This window comes from Anser brachyrhynchus (assembly GCF_964034855.1).
Source record: "Anser brachyrhynchus genome assembly, chromosome: 2".
Taxonomy (NCBI): domain Eukaryota; kingdom Metazoa; phylum Chordata; class Aves; order Anseriformes; family Anatidae; genus Anser; species Anser brachyrhynchus.
In genome coordinates, this window is record NC_137695.1 from 1,805,564 (window position 1) to 1,821,591 (window position 16,028).

Genomic DNA, 16,028 nt, shown 5'->3' on the forward strand with positions numbered 1-16,028 from the left:
TCCTGATTTGTGAGTCAGTGCAAAGTACACAGAGCTTAATGCAAAACCCTCTGAAGACTATAAAGAGATTCTTACTGACTCCGCTCAGCTACTCCTAGATGTATGTAATGGGGAGCTAGGATATGTGGGTGTGGAAAAGCTCTTTTATTTGCACTTACCTAACTATCAGAAGATGGAGTAATGGAGAACCATAGAGAAAGACAGGAGGAATGAGGGTAATGACTGAAAATTGTGAAAGCAACTTCTCAAGCTAATTAGGACCCTGTTCAAGCAAACACTTGACCAACCAAATGTCTCTCATGAACTTAATCACAATGCTTCCCAATGCAGACGCATGGTAAGAATGTGTTAAGACCCCTGGGGGTTTTCAGTATCTCATGGGTTGGCAATATTATCTTGAATGTTTGTTTCATTAATGATTTTAGGGTCTTAGCTCGTGCCATCTTTCTCTCCTAAGCAAAACAAAGCTGCACATAAACCCCTCTGCTGTATGCAGCTGTTGAACTTATAGACAGGTCAAAAATAAGACCCTTAAACTGGAGATGCTGAGACTCCACGCCTAAGGCAGGAGCTGTGCTAAGAAGGTAACTAGAGCAGGGTAGCCTGGCCCCACTCTCTGCACTGTGCCTGCACCATCAAATGCAGCCTCCCACCGCTGCAATCAGCCAGTACTCACCACGATAGCTGCCAGGATGGGCACCTGAATAATCCATTTTAAATTGCCAGCACTCAAGTCCCAACACCTGAGAAGAGATTGAGATCCCATTAGGAAATCATTGGTTACGAGGAGCAACAGACACGCTGTCTCCTTGGGTAAATCCACCCTCGAAGGATGGGGTTCCTCCAAAGCCTGCTGGGTTGGAAAGTCCTAGATCTAACCTTGCCTTCAATCCCCATGGCTCCAAAGGAGCCCTTTTTCCTGCTGTTACACCATTCAAAACTGAAACCCCTGTTAAATGCATTTAAAGTTATGCTCTCCAGATGGTGGAACAGCTCTTTCCACAGTCATCAAGACCTGTCCCTTCTGGGCAGGAACCCACTCCTTTCCACTTCTTCTTCACCTCTTTAAGAGAGAAACCTACACGAAAAGTAATCTGGTTTTCATGAAAACAAGAGAGGCCGTGCTGGGTTTTGCACTGGCTGAAATAGTTTAATGCTACCCCTTGGAATAAGCCTGCATGACTTTGCCTGGGGATCAGTTCTGTCTGAGTATGTGGTAGTATGGATAATTCTATTTTTCTACATTCAGATCCTGTGCTTCCTTCATCCCTGCAGTCACAGTGAGACCCAGACATGCCTCATAAAAGTCTTTATCTTCTTTTCATCTCCATCCCTTATCCGAGTGAGGACTGAAAGGGCGAACTGTTGGTGGCATGGATGTTCATCTACGGTCCTCCATCTGCTGACGAGGGGCTGGACACTATTTCCTCCCAGGCATTTCCAGCAGCCATGGAATAAGGTCACTCAGTGTTAATTACTCTGTTTGAATTCTCTCCAACCACAGAGAGAGGACTGCCACAGGCCTTTCTTTATCTGAGCCAGACAGCCCCCATGGCAGCTGCAGTTTTCATTTCGTGGGCCAAACAGCCCAGGCAACTCTTCAAGGAAAGCGAGACAGGGGCAGAGAAACCACCAGTGCTGACTGAAAGGCTGTACGAGGATGAGCCTGAGCCAATGCAGATGCGTCATCCTCCAGTAGCTGTGCTACCAGGTCCTTCTGAGCCTGGAGCTTGGCTTTCTCCCCTTTGCAACGCAGTCTCTTCCTAGGCAAAGTCATTGGAAAAGTTGCCTGGGACCCCCAAATTTTTGATGGCACATTGTGTGTAGGTGAAACCTGCCTTGTGGTCAACGTTGGGCTTTTGGGGGGCAAACACGGTTGTGTTGGGCTTGAAGATTAGCTGCTATGGATGCTTTCTTCAGCTTGATGCAAGAATAGGAGGCCCCAGGGTGTTTGTATAGGACCAAAGAAACAGCTGATTCAGCATCCTATTTCTACAGTAGCCAGAAAGTGATATTTAAGGAGAAACAGACAAGAAGGTAGTAACATTTTTCCAGAATATTCTTCCAACAATCTGCAGTTCAGGATGGCTTCCTGAGCCAGAACATTACTATTTAATACGTCTGGAAGAATTTATCTCTCATGAGTTTGTACAAATGCTTCTTAATCCTAAGGACATGCTGGCATCCACACCTCGTGCAGCGAGGAGTTTCTGCTTCATGCCTCCTCAGTGCGGAAGCACCTCCTGTGGCTGTGCTGAACCTGCTGCCTCCCAGCTTCATGCAGGGCTTTCCAGCTCGGCTACTGGAAGAAGCAGGGAATGACTGATCTCTACCCATGCTCTGCAGGGCATTCCTTCATGATTCAAGCCATTCCTGCCCCTGCCTGGCTGTGAAACAGCTCCTTCAGCCCTAGGGATAACAGCTGTAGGTGTTCACATAATCAATTTCTGTATAATGAAAGCAAAGCCAGGAAAGTTGGACCCATTTTAACCTTCACCCCCAACAGAAAAAAAAAAGAAAAAAGAAAAAAAAAGTTGCTAATTTCATAGTAGGAATTGATTCTGGCTTTCTTTGGTTCTTTTTATCCTTTTGATTCACCCACAAAGTCACCTATGCAAAAAGCCCCACAAAGGTATCACTGAAAGGGAGAAAAGGAAACCCAACAGGACTTACTCTGTGTCGGCTAGAGTGGCTCTCACGCTGGCCCATGCTGTAACAAATACAGCAGGGAGACCTGCAAAGAAACACAGATCAAAGGGGTGAGCAGGGGAATTAGAGGACTCTGATTGCATAAGCTCAATTGGAAAAGGATAGGGGAAGGTGGAAGAAGGAGCTTTAAATATTCAAGCATATTTTGGCCTATTAAAGCCTGATCTTGGTCTTTTTATCTCTTCTGTAGTCCGAACACTATAATGGTAAACCAAGGACTGGAAGGGAGTGTTTTATGGAGGTCAAATGGCATGGCCTGGACATGTCCACCCTACTAAAGTCTCCTGGCTTTCAAAATGGAGCAGCTTGCTTTGCTTAAGCTTAAGCTACATTCCAAGCCATTCCTGGAGATGCCCTCTTGGTCTTGGCTCAAGGGTCATGGACTTAGGACAAATGGTTATGTTCCTGTGCCTGACTTCTGGCACTGGTGTACGGGGACGTGGCCTGTAGGGCCTGAACCTGGGTGACTGCCGCTTGCTCTAAATAAATGATTCAACTCGAAACAGAGACGGGGTTTGTACAACGTGTCTTTCCTAAGATATTTGTTCCTTTCCTTTGGCTTCAGGGAACAGCGGGCCTAGAATTGGGCTCAGACTGTATCACCCTGAAAATGGCCTTGAGTATGTCATAGGTCCTAACTCTCTACAAATTTTCTTTACTCCATTTTGATTTTTTTCTGGCCTGGATGGATAAAAAACTCTGTAAAGTGTGAGAAACTTGCTGCATGAAGCAGACAAATGCTGGAATTCAGGGTAATACTTGCAAAATGCTCTAGCCCAAGGTTCACTCCCAAAGGAACCATCTCATTTCAGCACAGTTACACTGGGCATCATCTTTTCCCTGAAAAAAGTAAAAGAATCACCAATATCCAAATGCAATATTCTATTTATTTTTTTAGGGTCCAGTTCTGCTTTATTTGTACAACTGAGTCCCCTACTGGCTTCCCTTAAAAGGCAGGATCAAATCCACAGTAGCTTCCACAAATTCCAGAAGAATAACCCCTTTCAGGTGAAAAAAAAAATTAAAAAATAAATAAAGGCGACATTTATCACCGACGACTGTAAATATGCTGTTCACAGTCTAAGCTCATTGGGGCTCGGCGTGCATAAGCACACGCTTAACTTTCAGCATGCACTTAAGTCTCATTAGAGTGCTTAAAGGCTTTCCTGACCACGGACGCTTTCCTGAGCTGGGGTGTGGGGCAGGGACGCCTGTCTCGTACACACATGGACAACGGGGCCGTTATCTTGCTTGGAACCTTTAAATGCCACGGTAATATAAGAAAGCATAAATAATTAAACACAGAGCCTCACTCAGGACCAGCACTGCCTACAAAGATACATTTATAAGGAATGCACCCTGCTTCACAATTCCCTGCAATGGCTGGCACTGGATAGAAAATACTTAACCTATTGCACCGGGAGCCCGTGAGCGTGCTGAAGCTGAGGGCTTGGGGAAGGTGATGATTTATTGCAACAAGCACCATCTATATCCTTCTCACTGCTAATCACCCATCTATGAAAAATATGTGCGTGCTGCGAACGACTGGCTGAGCTACCCGAGGCTCAGACGCTGTAACTACTGATAGCAGCAGTCATATTCCCCTTTACACCCTCTGCCTTCAGAGGCTCGGGTGCCTGCTGCCTGCCCGTAGGCAGTGGATGTTCACCCGTTATGGTGAAGCTCTAATTTTGAAAGATGGATTATTTCAGAGATTTGGATGTGTTTGACACATACTCGTTCCTCCCTAGCCTGTCCTATATTTCATAAAGAACACCATTCCCATTCCTATTAATCCTGTGTTGTGTTAAAGGTTCCTAGCAACAATAACACATACAGGAGAAAATAATTATATCTATGCATGTATTTATTCTGCAACTGCCACCTCACTCTGTGCAGGCAAGCCTAGGAAAAGGATCCTTGACATTTTCTGCAAAACACACAAAATGAATTCCTGGCACCGGTTTTATTGCTACGTTTGTCTTTCTGTCTCTCTAACGTGCTTCTTATTTTCAGTGTGAACAGTCATAAATATTCTTAAATTTACGGAATGTGGAATGAATCCTCCCCCTCCCTTTCCTCTGCCCCATTTTTAGATTCTCTCTCCATCAATGCAACATGCAGAGCTTGGGCCTCCAGGTGATTTTTAGAGTTCAGTTTTTTCCTCCCTCTCTGGTAAGCCAGTCTGTTGAATGCAGGGTCAGGAGGCTTAGCCTTCCCTCCAGCACCTCTTTTACTTTCAGAGGGTGATGATTGACTTGCTGGTGTCTCCACACGAAAGTGATGCCCTGAGATGGACAATCCTACTGCTGAGCATTCACAGCACCCACTGATGGGAGAGCCATTAACCAGAAAACCTCAGAGTTAGAAACGTAAAGATGCACAGAAACAGGCAGATGCCTGAGAGGATGCAGCTCTTTGAGGAATAAAGCCTCTCGTGATTAAATGCATCTGGCCAACCTGCCAGAAAAAGGAAAGCAAGCCTCCAAAATATCCCGTGACCTCCTGGGCGGTTGTATGTGCAGAGGGGTGCGAGTGCAGGTGGGCGCATGCTCGTCCTCCCCCAAATGCCACGCGCACGACTAGCGTGATGCAGGACGAACCCCGCCGGGCGGCGATGCCGTGAGCGACTTCTACAGAATCCACATTGTATGCGCTGTGCATTTCCAGTCGTTACACACAGTGTGTACAATGCAGGTGCTATAAAGTCAGGCGTGGAACGGGCTGCCCAGGGAAGTGGTGGAGTCGCCATCCCCGGAGGTGTTTAAAAGCCGTGTGGATGTGGTGCCTAGGGACGTGGTTTGGTGGTGGGCTTGGGAGTGGTTGGACTTGGTGATCTTAAGGGTCTTCTCCAACCGATAAATTCTATGGTTCTGTCATCACCCCATCAGCCAGAAAAAGTGCAGACCTCAAGCTGCACAAATTCTAGTGGCCATCCCAGCCCCTGCTCTGCTCTGACGCCTTTCTGGCACACTGCACACGTCTCCTGGCACGTGGAAAAGTGCCTTCCGTGCATGTGTCAAAGCTGTGAGTAAGAGAGGCAGTTGCAAAGCGCCTGCTAGGAGAATAAAGCTCATGAATAAAGACCTTATGTAGGTCTGGAGAAATCTGGTCTCTGTTCCCTGCTATTTGAACACCTCTCTGAATTTACAGGGAGTGTTTTTTCAGCCCCTCTCTGTCACAGTTTCCTCATATCAAATGGGACCAATAACACATATATACCTCTTGCCATGTTAGGTAGGAATGCTTTCAGGCAAGGATGATTTCTGCATAGATAACCATGCAGGGCTTCCCATCATGGGTTTTTGGACCTGAGCACCTCTGACAACAACACGTGGATCTGTTTGTCTCGTTCAGGTCTCCCTGCAATGCTCATTTGCACCGTAGCAGAAAGCCAGTGCAGTCCAGCTGGGGGAATTAACGTGGTGTGAAGGAAAAATGCCAGTGGAATCAGCTTGGGTTTTCTGGCTATTGGTCATGCTTCTTAGACTTCCTTCATAAAACAGCTGCAAGGAACTTGAAGTCTGCTGGGGAATTTATTGTTGCCCATAATACCATTATTTATTTATTTTTGTTGGGTGCTGGCAAGGAATAAGTTCCTGTCTGTCATCGGTGCCTCCTTTGCAACTGCAAGAAGGGTGCTGCGGACTTGCACGGAGCCCTGCTCCTTTGTGCCAGTGAGGATGTGGACTGAAAAAAACTCAGCCAAAATCTTTGGGTCTGACATCAGAATAACTGTATGTACTGGTTTCCGCTGGAAATAAGCTGCTGCAGGGTGACTTTTGCTTCCCCCACGTTGGAAATTTCCAGGCAGGATAAATCGTCCCTTGTTTATTGTTGCACAAGCAAAAAAAAAAAAAAAAATCCCAGCTTTTGGGGCAAATGTCTTTTCTATACCTATGTGGAATGTCATAATTATTTATCACTGATTCCCTGTCATTTGTTGCTGTGGTATGGGCAGGATCCAGTGCCCACTGCAGGGAACTGGAGTTTTTCCACTGACTCCAGTGGGTCTTGGATTGGGATGCCCTTTCCAGTGCCCAAAAGCTATCAAAGCAATACGTCTGTGCGGGTGTGTGTGTGTACATTATCATGCTAATCAAAACAAAGCAAAAACAAATGCAACTGGAGGGATCCTATGTTCTCATTCCAGAGGAATTTAAATTAAGCAGCCTCAAACTTTTGGAAGCACACAGATGATTGGTGTTGTGACAGGTGTGACTTCAGCTTTGTGGTTGCTCTGATAAAATGATTATACTCTGGCAGTGGTTGGAAGAATTAATGAGAGGAACCCATGCCTGTTAGACTGTTTTCCTTTGGCTGCATTACTAGCAGCATCAAGTTGGTTTTTCTTGTTAAACATATGGCATTATTTTTCAACTGCTTCTCTCTCTTCCAGAATTTGCTCTGGGGAATTGCTTCCTGAAGTCTGCTCCATACAGCGCAGTGCCATTTTCTGAGGAGCACATTTTATGTAGCTTGAAAGTTTGGAAGAGGGTGTGGAGTATTGTTTGTTTGTTTATTTGGTTTTGTTTGTTTGCTTGTTTGTTTTAAAGAGCTGATATCTAAAGTCTTTCCTCTCTCACTGCAGCCAAGGTAAGAAACTCTCTGTCTCCAGAATATCTCTATTTATTTTCCCCAAAAACCTACTGGCTGGTGGGGACTTTACCTGAGAGATGGATGCCCACTTCGGGACTGACATTACCAACATTCGACATTACAAAACACCTCCTGTTTTTGTCACAGGGCAGCACCAGCAGTTTTTGTCCTGTGTGCCAGCTGAACATGAGGTTAGAAAGGAGCTTTTGGGCTCCTGCTCCCCCGTAAGCACAATGTGGAAGGAAAAAAGCTGGAGAGAGTCCTGCAGGCTGGACCGTCCTGGACTGATGAATCACTTGCATGTTCTCACAGACCAAAAGTGCAATTCTCCATAAACTCAGATTTACATTATCATCTGGCTTGCTTGGAGATCCATTGTTAGGGACACTGGCTATGTACAGTGGCAAAGCACGATAGTAGCCTGCCATCCATTTCCTGAAGCCCTGCCTAATATTTCTTCGTGTAACGTATCTAGACTTTCTTAATATGTCCAAAGGCTTTTCCCAGACTGTGGGTACCTATGCCCTGGTTATCCAAGCCTTTGATTATACCATGGTTCACTCAGCACCCAAAAACTTGGTTTTTCTTCTGGAAGAAGACATGCCCTGGAACGGGGGTGGTGTGGCGCACTCATTAATCTTGCCCTCAAATGCAGTCAGGATGTGGCCAGGTGCATTTTGGACCTGGAAACTGGGAAATACTCCTGGGCCATATAGTTTAGAGGTAACCATTGATGCCTCTGAGCAGGTTTTTCCTGCTGTAAGCTCCTTTGTAGACCTACACCCCATTATTCATAGTTACATCCTCAAGGATCATCTAATATGTTTCCTGTTCTCCCTTCCAGTCCACATGCTTCAGACAACCGTGGGCAGTGTTTTTATTGTCCTCAGCCTACCAGCACCTCATAACTGCTTGCAAGCCAAAGCTAATGCCAGAAGTGAACAAAAAGCACATTCTCGTCTGAAATGCCTGTGCCCACAACGCCTCCCACTAATGAGCACCCCCTCTGCACCCACACCCCCTCCCTTTCTCCTTACTCCATGAAAAGATGCCTGGGTTAAAAGAAAAAAAAAAAAAGAAAAGAAAAAAAGGCTTTCCCACAAATTGCAGGCTTCTCCTGGTGTTCCAGCACTCGTGAAACCTCAGGAGCTTTTTACAGCGACTGAGATCAGAGGTAGGAAATCGGAGCCGAGGTCTGCCGTTGGGAGCAGATGCTCACAGCTTCACGCAACTTCCCAACCCCTCCAGCTCGGTGCTGTGTACTCAGCGGGAGGCACTTGGCAGAGCTAGGGATAACTCAGGGGGACACCAGCATTAGCTGGACTGATCCTTCCAGAGGTCCGGGAAGTACCGCAGTGTGAACACCACAATTAGAAGTGATAAAAGCTTCACCACATAGCTCACCTGCCCTTGCAAAAGCCACTGTGTCCCTGATGCTCACTCTGCCTATGTCCCCTCCCCTGGATCTACATTTTTTTCTTCAAAGACCACGTGCAATAATCTTCTGATGGGTCAGCCGTAAGGAGCAGCCATGACTTACCCCAGCCAAATAATGTGAATCCCCAAAGATACTTCTTCTCTGAGAAAAATGCCATGAAGATGAGGCTGTGGAGATAGAGCCCTTCCACCAGGATCCAGTAGTAATTGGTTGCCAGGAAGTAGAGGAAGAAGGTAACCGCTACTTTACAACCCACCTGCAATGACCACAGAAAGATGGGGTTATGCTAAAGCACGGTGTGACATTCCTGTTCTGCATAAATCCATGATATTTGCCAAGATGGGTCGGGAAACAAGATGGAGAAAGGGAAAAAAGAAATTAGAAAGTTCTGTTGCAGGGCTTTTACATGGAGGGGAGTCAGTGCGAGAGCAGAAGAGATGAACAACTGGGAAGAAAGCTCCTCAGGCTGACTTCATGTCTCCAACAGCAGGTGAGCAGGGAGGTGCAGGAGAACTGGGTACAGGTGGGGAGGTGGTGACCTGAGACTCTCCCCCAACCCAGTGATGAGGGGCTCACCCCTCATCTAGAACTTTCTAGAGTTTCTGGGTTTCCCCTTTTCCCCGTGACTCTTGGCCATGTTACAGAAAGGACCATGGCCAAGTCTCCTTGGTCTGGGTGACCTGGTGCCAGTCACTTCACCTGGACCCCCATCACCTGGCAGTGTGACACCCCCATAGCCCACAGAGAGACACGGGCGCTGTGCAGAGGGGTGGCCCCATCCTGCCACAGGTGCCCGAGGCAGTGTCCTCCAGGCTGCCTGTCTCTCCTCATCGAGCGGAAAGATGCTAGATGACTTCTTGCAGAGTGGGGCAAAACTACCCTTGTTCCTTTTTCATCCATCTTAGGTTGCAAAGTGAGGATGCTGCATGTGGTTAATTGGTACAAAGGGACACATAGCACCTCCTCTTGTGAATGTGGGATGGATACCAGTGCAGATGTTACGAATTTAGGCTTCACAGGACACCTATGGCTACCAAACTCATCCTACAGCAGCAGCACATCTCCATGCTGCCCCTTACTTAGAGAGGAATATGAAGGAGGAATATAAAGTTAGAGAGAATATAAAGTTAGCACTGTGGCCCTTAAAGCAGCTTGCAGAAAATGTCAATTGTATACACCTTGTAAATAAAAAGAGGAATTTTTATTCTGTCCAGCTTTTATGATAATCATTTGCCAATCATAATGGATATGGACACATTATATATATAGAGATATATACGTATATATAAAAAACATGGACACATATGCATCTATTGTCTTTTACAGACAAAGTGAGATGGAATAGAATGAAGGTCAATTAAAAGAAATCCCCATCCAGGTTTAACAATAACTTCAATATTCACAAAAAATCACAATCTACCCACACACAGAGAGTGGCAGGCAGTAATTGGAAACAAGAGAAATAATTAATTGTTGCCTTCATCACTCGCTTGCCTTTCAACTCAGCAGAATGGGAAATGCTGTTTAATTGCTAATATTCAAATAATGCAATACATTATCCTAATTATTCCTAATAACGAGTCCACACCAAGGAAAACCAGAAAACAATGGTGTGAAACGTTTTGTGTTCTTTTCAAATAGGGAGTGCATTGAAGCGCGCTGAGCGCTTCAGCCAGAGACTTGCCAAATTAATTAAATGGATCTCTTAAATGAGAAGAAAACATGATTGCAAATTTCCATCTGGGGAGACTTGGACACACAGAAGGGCATTTTGCGTATGCTGATTTTATGCTTAGACATGACCCCTCTTGTTCACAACCTGAAACAACATTTGGGGATGCACTGGAGCAAAACGTAACTGGCCAAGTGAGCGCAAAGGGCTCTGCACAGTAAAAGCTGACCTTGGCCATTTCCAGAATGGGTCCTAAGCTGGAGTCAATGGGCACAGCTCCCTGAAGGGGTCTGTGGCATGACAGCTGTCTTTGGACAGCAACTTAGGGATGCCTGCTGCAGGACAACTGCTGCGATTGCTGCCACTGTACGAAAACCAGACAATAGGGGCGTTTGTGGCCAGTAGCATGGGCTGTGAAAGGCACTTGGGAAGCCAAATGAACACACAGGAAAAAAGCTTGTGCTGTGGGCTGCGGTGCCACATTGCTAGAGCTGCTCTACTGGCATGCTTGAATTAGCTTGGATTTTTTTTTTGGTGTGTGCATCCTTGATCTTAGATAGTAAAAACCTTTCTGCTGTCTCTGTAGCACCCTGCGGCATGTGGATGACAAGCTGCCACGTCTAGGCTCAGCCCTGGGAAATCTGTGATGAGGCCAGTGATGAGGAGAGCAGACAGCTTCTGCAGGTGGGGAGAACTTCAAAACCTGAGGGCAGGCTCCATTCCCACAAGCACACGGACAGTGCAGATGTCTCCATCCGAGCCTTCTGCGCAGTGACAAGACACAAGTACTTCTTGAGCCAAGTTCACCTGACCTCACTCCAGTTTTCACTTTGGGATGTGGTGAATCGTGCTCTTGACCACTGGCTGTGCTGACCAGATCAGTGTTGACTGCAGGAACACCGAGGTGACTAATGCAGACATCGGCTTTTATGCAGATGCAAGAACACCTATCTGTTCTTGTGATAGTACACAATCCTTCCACTGTCCACTCTAAAAAGTCTTTTATCAGAAATGGGAGTGATAAATCGTATCAGGAGCAACCTGGTGTGGTTTGACGCAAAGTTACAGTGAGGAGAGATGCCTACTGCTGACCTCCGTCACAAGCCACCTCTGCTCCAGCCCTGGAATCAGGGCCAGAAGTCTCCCAAGACTCATTGAACCAAGGTTGTGCTCTGTTCTGGCTGCCAGTCTGATGGCACTGATGTTACAGCACAGCAGTGCCTCTGTGGCTTCCACAGAGAGGAGCTCCAGGTCAAAAATCAGTCAATTACCCATTGCAATAAAAATGAATGATGGTTTAACATGCCACCGAAAAAGATGAGTTGTTGAATAGAAGGGACAGAGGCATGAGGTTTAGAGGGGCTGGCTACTCTGGCAATACTCACAAACTGTGACTTGTCTGCTGGAGGTGCTTCAGTAATGGATTTCAGGTCTTCCTCAGAGATCCGCTCCATCTCCTCCAAAGCTGACCCAGAGTACAAGACCGCATCCTTCACAAAGATGCTCACGGCTCTCAGCATGAAGGAGACAAATAGGTGCATGTGGATGTAGTTTCTAGTGCAGTGCAAACGCCTGGCGTGGAGGAAAGAGAGAAGGGTTGGGGCAGTTTAGTCTATCTGTCGGACATATCCAGGGTCCCCTCTGCTCCTCTCCTCAGCACCGTGCCACCTCTAGCAGTGCTAGTGCCACTGCTGCCCTGCACTCCCAGTTCACCCATGTAAATGGGTTGAAGCCTACTCCAGGGGTTTGGCTGCTGCTGGCTTTGCATGAGGACAACACAGTGCCTCTATTAATTTAAGCTCCTCTGTTTCTGACTGCGAACTTTTGGCAAGAAATAAAGATGCATTTTACTTGTATTGGGCCCAGGTAGTGAGCATGCATGCAGTGGGCAGCGCGCACAGTTAGTCCGCACCTAGAGGATGGGGTGTGTGTGGCATGTGATGTGCAGTCCATGCTCAGGGTGTGCAAACGAGGAGAGCAGTGTGTGTGCAGTGTGTCCAACCACTGTGCAGCATGTGTGCAATGAGGTTGCACCTGCAGGACGCTGTGTGCACAGTGCACGTGCACCTGGAGGCAGTGGGACGTGCATTCAGTATGAAGCACATGCACAGGGCATGCACACCTGAAATACAGATGAATTTCCATGAATGGAGTTACTGCGCAGGGGGTGTGCGGTGAGCATGCACCCAGCATGCAGCACACGTTCAGGGAAGGTACACATCGTGTGCTGTGCGTGTGCAGTGTGTGCAGGGTGTGTGCACCCCTGTCTGCAGACTGTGCACAGTGCTCAGTGCATGGGCAATGAGCGTGCATCAGACATGCAGCCATTTTCAACATGTACAGACATCAGGCAGGGTACGTGCAAAGCACTGACTGATACTAAAGAGTGTATCTGTGTGTGTCCCTTTCGCTGGTAAATCCATCCCTCCAAGAAATCCACCCCCCTTTTAGAGTTAAATCCTGCATTCAAACACTTCACACTTATCTGCACTTCATGCAGAGGAAATGGACTACAAAGGCTACACAGCTTGTGGCCAGTAAAAACCTTGCAGAGTTCCTTGTACCATAAACTGCTTATTTTTGTGCCCACTCCAAATTCCATCCTGGGGTTCATACCTGGAGTGTGCTGGGCTGTTTCCTCTGTTTGTCATTACAGACACTATCCATTGCTTTGACATGTCAAGCAGTTTTGGGGCCCCAACCCAGCAATTGCTGCCTTGCAGCTGCAGGTGAATGACCCCACAAATGCTGATTGTAAAGCGCTTTAAGGTCCTTTGGGGGGAAAAGCTGGATGGTTAAGAGGTGAATTAGACCCACTTCTATGAGGTATGTTTTAGAAAAGCAATCCTGCCTTCAGGGAGAAGGATTAGCTAACTGACATGTCTGGGGTCCCATCCCTCCCCCTGGTACCTGGTAAGCCATGAATAAGTCAATGAATGGATTTATACCTTCTTAAATCCCCAGCTCTAATACAGAAATAAAAATACAAGTGCACAAATAAGAACTATATATTTTTTTTTCCTCTCCTTTTGGGGAGCTTGTTGCAGTAATAGCATGTGTTTCCTGTGCTATTATAGTACAAATTATGCCAAATGGAACTGTTGAGGTATAAATGCAGATGGGCTTTGCTTCCTGCACCTGGAATGTAGCCAGTGCATCTCTGGATTACGTGTCATCTGGAATAAAGCCTGGCTTAGTCTCTGCTGCTGCTTTGATCCCTGGGACAAAGATGCTCCATTGCAGTCAGCTGTCTAGCCTGGGCCGTGAGGTGCTCTGGCTGGGTGATGGAAGAGAGAGCATGCCTCCTGAAACTGGGAGCACTCATGCATACGTGGACATTCGATATTTTAACAACCTTGCCAGTGACCAGCAGGAAAGGGAAGAAGGGGGAAGGTCTGAGAGGACAGGAATGTAGTGGCTTTTGTAGGACATGGCCGTGTTTTGGGACTACATCATGCCAAGTGCCTCCAGGAGGGGTCTACACTGGGACGCTCTGCTATCCACACAAATCCTGCTAGCCTCCTTTAGCTCACTGCTGAGAGATTTGGGCGCTGACAGAGCCAAAGGCCACACATTTTACTCCCAGTGGTATGCGTCCGGGGCTTAGCCTATGCTCGTGCGGTGGGAGCTGCTGGGTCCCTCTGCAGACACCACGTGGCTGTGTGCTGCGTGGGCAATTTCCCTTCACAGCTGCTGTCTGGGCCCTGCTCTCTGCTCTGAGAAATTACTGCCAGCAGCCAAAGGGAGGCAAAGCTTGTGGCACTGGGCTCTGGGGGCCAGGACCCTGCTCTACCTGCCCTTGGTTGCCCAAAGGACGAGCTTCCAGCTGCAAATGAGACATTTCTTCCTTCCCTTCCCCCTGTGCAGCAAGAAGGAGCAAAAGCTAGCTCTGTGGGCTGGATGGTGCAAGTTCAAAATGGTATTTAGGGATCTATGTCCCTTGGATGGTGAAGAGGGTGGGCAGAAAGTGAGAGTTAGATGGGCGAGCGGTCATTTCTAGCTCCCTAGGGCTCTCCACATGACTTGTGTATGGCCGGGGTTCCCTTCAACAAGTCCCTCCTACATGAATATTTCAGATTAGCGTGGAATTCCTCTTGTGAAACCTCAGCTATCTAAAAATTAGCCATCTACGTCTAAGCTAAACATCTGAAGGAGAATTTTAGGGATGGAAAACCCTAGAAGGTCTTCCAAGTGAGACACGTCTCTTCGCCTGTCTTCCTGTTCGCTCCAAAGCTGGTTGAGAAAACTCCATTGCAGACAAAGGGAAGAAGTTCAGACATCCCTCCCCTCATCCCCCAAGAAGTTTGACCTAAGTGGCACTACCACAGCCCGAAGCACAGATGCAACCCTTCGTGGCTTGCTGAAGAAGCACACGCCACCCCGGTTTTATCCTTCAGGAAAGCCGGAGGCTTTTCCAGTCCAGCGACAACTCGCTTAGGTAAAAACAGAGCCGCCTACCTGAAGTATCCCAGGATAAGGACAGCAACTGTGAGGGATCCCAGAGAGATGGAGTATCCAACAGTATAAATCAAATAGAGGCGATCAAAGACCTCCTGCAGTACAAATGATGGAAAAAATAGCGTCACATTAGAACGCGTCCTCCTGCATCGTAACACATCCACGGTAGCAGTACAGAGATTCAGGCTGTTGTACCTGCTGGGGGTGTCCAGCTCTGGGCCTGGGAAACCTTGGGCAATCACACCTGTTGCCATCTTGGACATTAGGGCAGCTTGGAAAGGGGTATCCCTCTTTCCTAATGATCCGGGGGGAGCTGTGACTTTTGCAAGGGAATAGTGATGAAGATGGGCTGCTCCCACACCTGGGAGTTTTACAGCATTTTCATCCCAAAGGAACCCAAAGCGCTTTACAAACTCTCAGCCAAATCCAGAGATCACTTGGCAATTTTTGCTCAAACAAATCGAACCTGGGACCTTTGCTGGAACAGCAAAATTTAGCTGTAGGTCTATGCCATACCATTGCTGATTGACTGATGTCCAGGCTGTGGAGTGTCAACCCACCACAGAAAACATGGGGAGGGCATATTTTGGCTCAGAGATGTGAGAAGAACTCACTTTTTTTTTTTTTTTACTTTTTTTTTTTTACTTTTTTTTTTTTTTAAATCAAAAACCTATGACTATGGTTATCCAATCCAGACACAATTTTATCCAATAAAGACACAACTTTAGTTTGCCAAAGTCCCATTGGAAAAGGTCCTGTCACAGGAGAACTCACAGCAATTAATCCTGCAGTAATTCTTGTAAGTAATTCAGTAAGTCTCTTGGCCCTCTATATTTTAGAGCTGGGTGTAGAGACTCTGATCTCTCCATTAGATATTGAGATGCTTTTCTTCATTTTGTAGCTGGGGTATGAAGCTTAACTTGGGGATTACTGCCTGGAAAGGGTTAAAAGGTCTGCCACCATCCTGGCTTGTATGCCTTTCATCGTCTGAACTTAGAAATAAACTCTGAAGAAACCAACCAATTCAGCATCTTTCTCCTCGCTCCCTCCTCCTCCAATCCCCCTCCTGCCCCCCTCTCCCCCCAGTCTTTCCCTCACCCCACCCGCTGGGTTGCAATAAAATTCGTAACACTGGGCTCTGAATGACAGCTC

The 16,028-nt window shown here is 47.0% G+C and overlaps 1 protein-coding gene across 4 annotated transcripts in view; it reads right to left on the reverse strand.

Annotated features, from left to right (window-relative positions):
• PTH1R (parathyroid hormone 1 receptor) overlaps positions 1-16,028 on the reverse strand; it is a 124,945-nt gene that overhangs the window by 17,544 nt on the left and 91,373 nt on the right. For 2 of the 4 annotated variants that reach the window (XM_080579504.1, XM_080579505.1), the window contains 5 exons: positions 14,877-14,971; positions 11,804-11,990; positions 8,849-9,002; positions 2,674-2,734; positions 677-743 (listed from right to left, as the gene is read on the reverse strand). In XM_080579504.1, coding sequence (XP_080435630.1) covers positions 677-743; positions 2,674-2,734; positions 8,849-9,002; positions 11,804-11,990; positions 14,877-14,971 — 564 coding nt within the window. The remainder of the gene's footprint in view (positions 1-676; positions 744-2,673; positions 2,735-8,848; positions 9,003-11,803; positions 11,991-14,876; positions 14,972-16,028) is intronic. The other 2 variants (XM_080579506.1, XM_080579507.1) reach the window with 1 other exon arrangement.